Genomic DNA, 1582 nt, shown 5'->3' on the forward strand with positions numbered 1-1582 from the left:
TTTCCGTTTCATTTTAAATTCATCGCTATTTAAAGGGCTTTTGATTAATGAGAATTTATAGATATGTATTGTCTTGTTACAATATTATATTTTTCGGGTCATATTATATATATGTCTCATCTTTAACGTCACAATCAGGTCAAATCATGCATCATAAAATACAAAAAGTGATTTCTAAAAGTGATTTCTTGATATTAATGCATGTGAGAAGAAAATTAGTAGAAAGACTTATATTTATGGGTATATAACAAGACATTATTTTCTAAACCAAATAAAAAATATCATACATTGTGAATCACGCAATTATTGCATAAAGGAGATCAAGCATATTCCTTGAGAACCTTGGCTTTCTCGATGATGAAATTTCCAACTTTATAATTCTGTGAAACATGGAAGGATTTCAAGTACTTCCACCCCAAAACCTCCCCACAGTTACTGCAGTAGACGTCAGCCACCACGAACCGCCCTGTCATTAACTGCCGCACTTTATTTTCCCCCAACACAAAGTTCTTGGCATCAGAAAACATATAAGCTTGCCCCGATTGTGCCTACCAAAAATACACAGATTTCATGGTGTTTGCTTCAAATCGAATCAGATCCCATCAGAAGTAAAGAATCGATGTATAGTATTTGTTGATTTTCAAGAGGTCAATTTGTTTTAGATATGATCGTTTCATTCGAAACTAATAAACAAGAAATGGAATCGGATTTGGTGGAGTTAATTTAGGAATTATGGTGGTCCGATGACATAACGTATTATAAATATGATATGTGTGTTACCTTGAAAGCTTTAGAAAGAAGGTTGTCGCGAAGTGCAATCGGATTCCGGCAACGGTTGCAGCTATAGAAGGGATTCTTATCCAAATCCTCCATCACAATCCGCTGATGATACTGATTTCCAAATAAGTAAAGCTTAGTAGGAAGGTATATATATATATATATATATATATATATATATATATATATATATATATATATATAATGAGACAAAGAGGAATAAATACGTCTTAAAGAAAGATGGTTGTATTCGATTATTTGTGGAGAAAAGGTTTTAAGGGTGTTTTTGACATATTAAATAAAACAAAATATTATTTTATTTTTATATACAATATGATTTTTATGTGGAAAACACAGTAACATAGTGGAACATACATGTTTCACCCTTATCTCATGGATCGAATAAGGTTGAACAAGCTTATATTTTATTAATATACTTTCAAAATAAAACTTAATTTTCTTCTAATATATCAAATGTTATTCCCTCTTTACATTTTATGCGTCTTTTAAATTTTATTTTATTTTCTTTTATAATTTTTAAATTTTAACTTTACTATCCTTAAATTATTATTTTATACTTCGATTAATTAATATAATCTATTAAATATTAACAATAAAAATATAWTATAGAAATTGTATAAAATAAAAATTGAAAATTCACAAATTTCATATTTTTGTGTCATTTTAATCATTTTGATTAAATTTTTCTAATGATGTATTTTGTATAAAAAAAATATTTATTTTATTATAATTTGATAAATTCAATAAATCAATCAAAATATAGAAAAAGATATAAACAACTCAT

General features: G+C 27.1%; 1 protein-coding gene across 1 annotated transcript; it reads right to left on the minus strand.

The window, feature by feature from the left end:
* Window positions 1-202: 202 nt before the first annotated feature.
* On the minus strand, window positions 203-909 carry LOC112514717 (protein yippee-like At4g27740). The gene is made up of 2 exons (XM_025121316.1): window positions 781-909; window positions 203-548 (listed from the first exon to the last, which is right to left on the minus strand). Exons 1-2 carry the CDS (start codon window positions 871-873, stop codon window positions 321-323), a joined length of 321 nt encoding a protein of 106 aa, XP_024977084.1. The 5' UTR covers window positions 874-909; the 3' UTR covers window positions 203-320.
* Between the last annotated feature and the right edge of the window lie 673 nt (window positions 910-1582).

The sequence above is a fragment of the Cynara cardunculus genome (genome assembly GCF_001531365.2).
Source record: "Cynara cardunculus var. scolymus isolate 2C chromosome LG 6, CcrdV1, whole genome shotgun sequence".
Classification (NCBI taxonomy): domain Eukaryota; kingdom Viridiplantae; phylum Streptophyta; class Magnoliopsida; order Asterales; family Asteraceae; genus Cynara; species Cynara cardunculus.

Excerpts from the sequence above, each read along its gene's own strand:
- LOC112514717 (XM_025121316.1), bottom strand. The coding sequence starts at position 873 with ATGGAGGATTTGGATAAGAATCCCTTCTATAGCTGCAACCGTTGCCGG. Across the intron at positions 549-780 it reads TTCTTTCTAAAGCTTTCAAG|GCACAATCGGGGCAAGCTTA; the intron begins GTAACACACATA and ends TATTTTTGGTAG.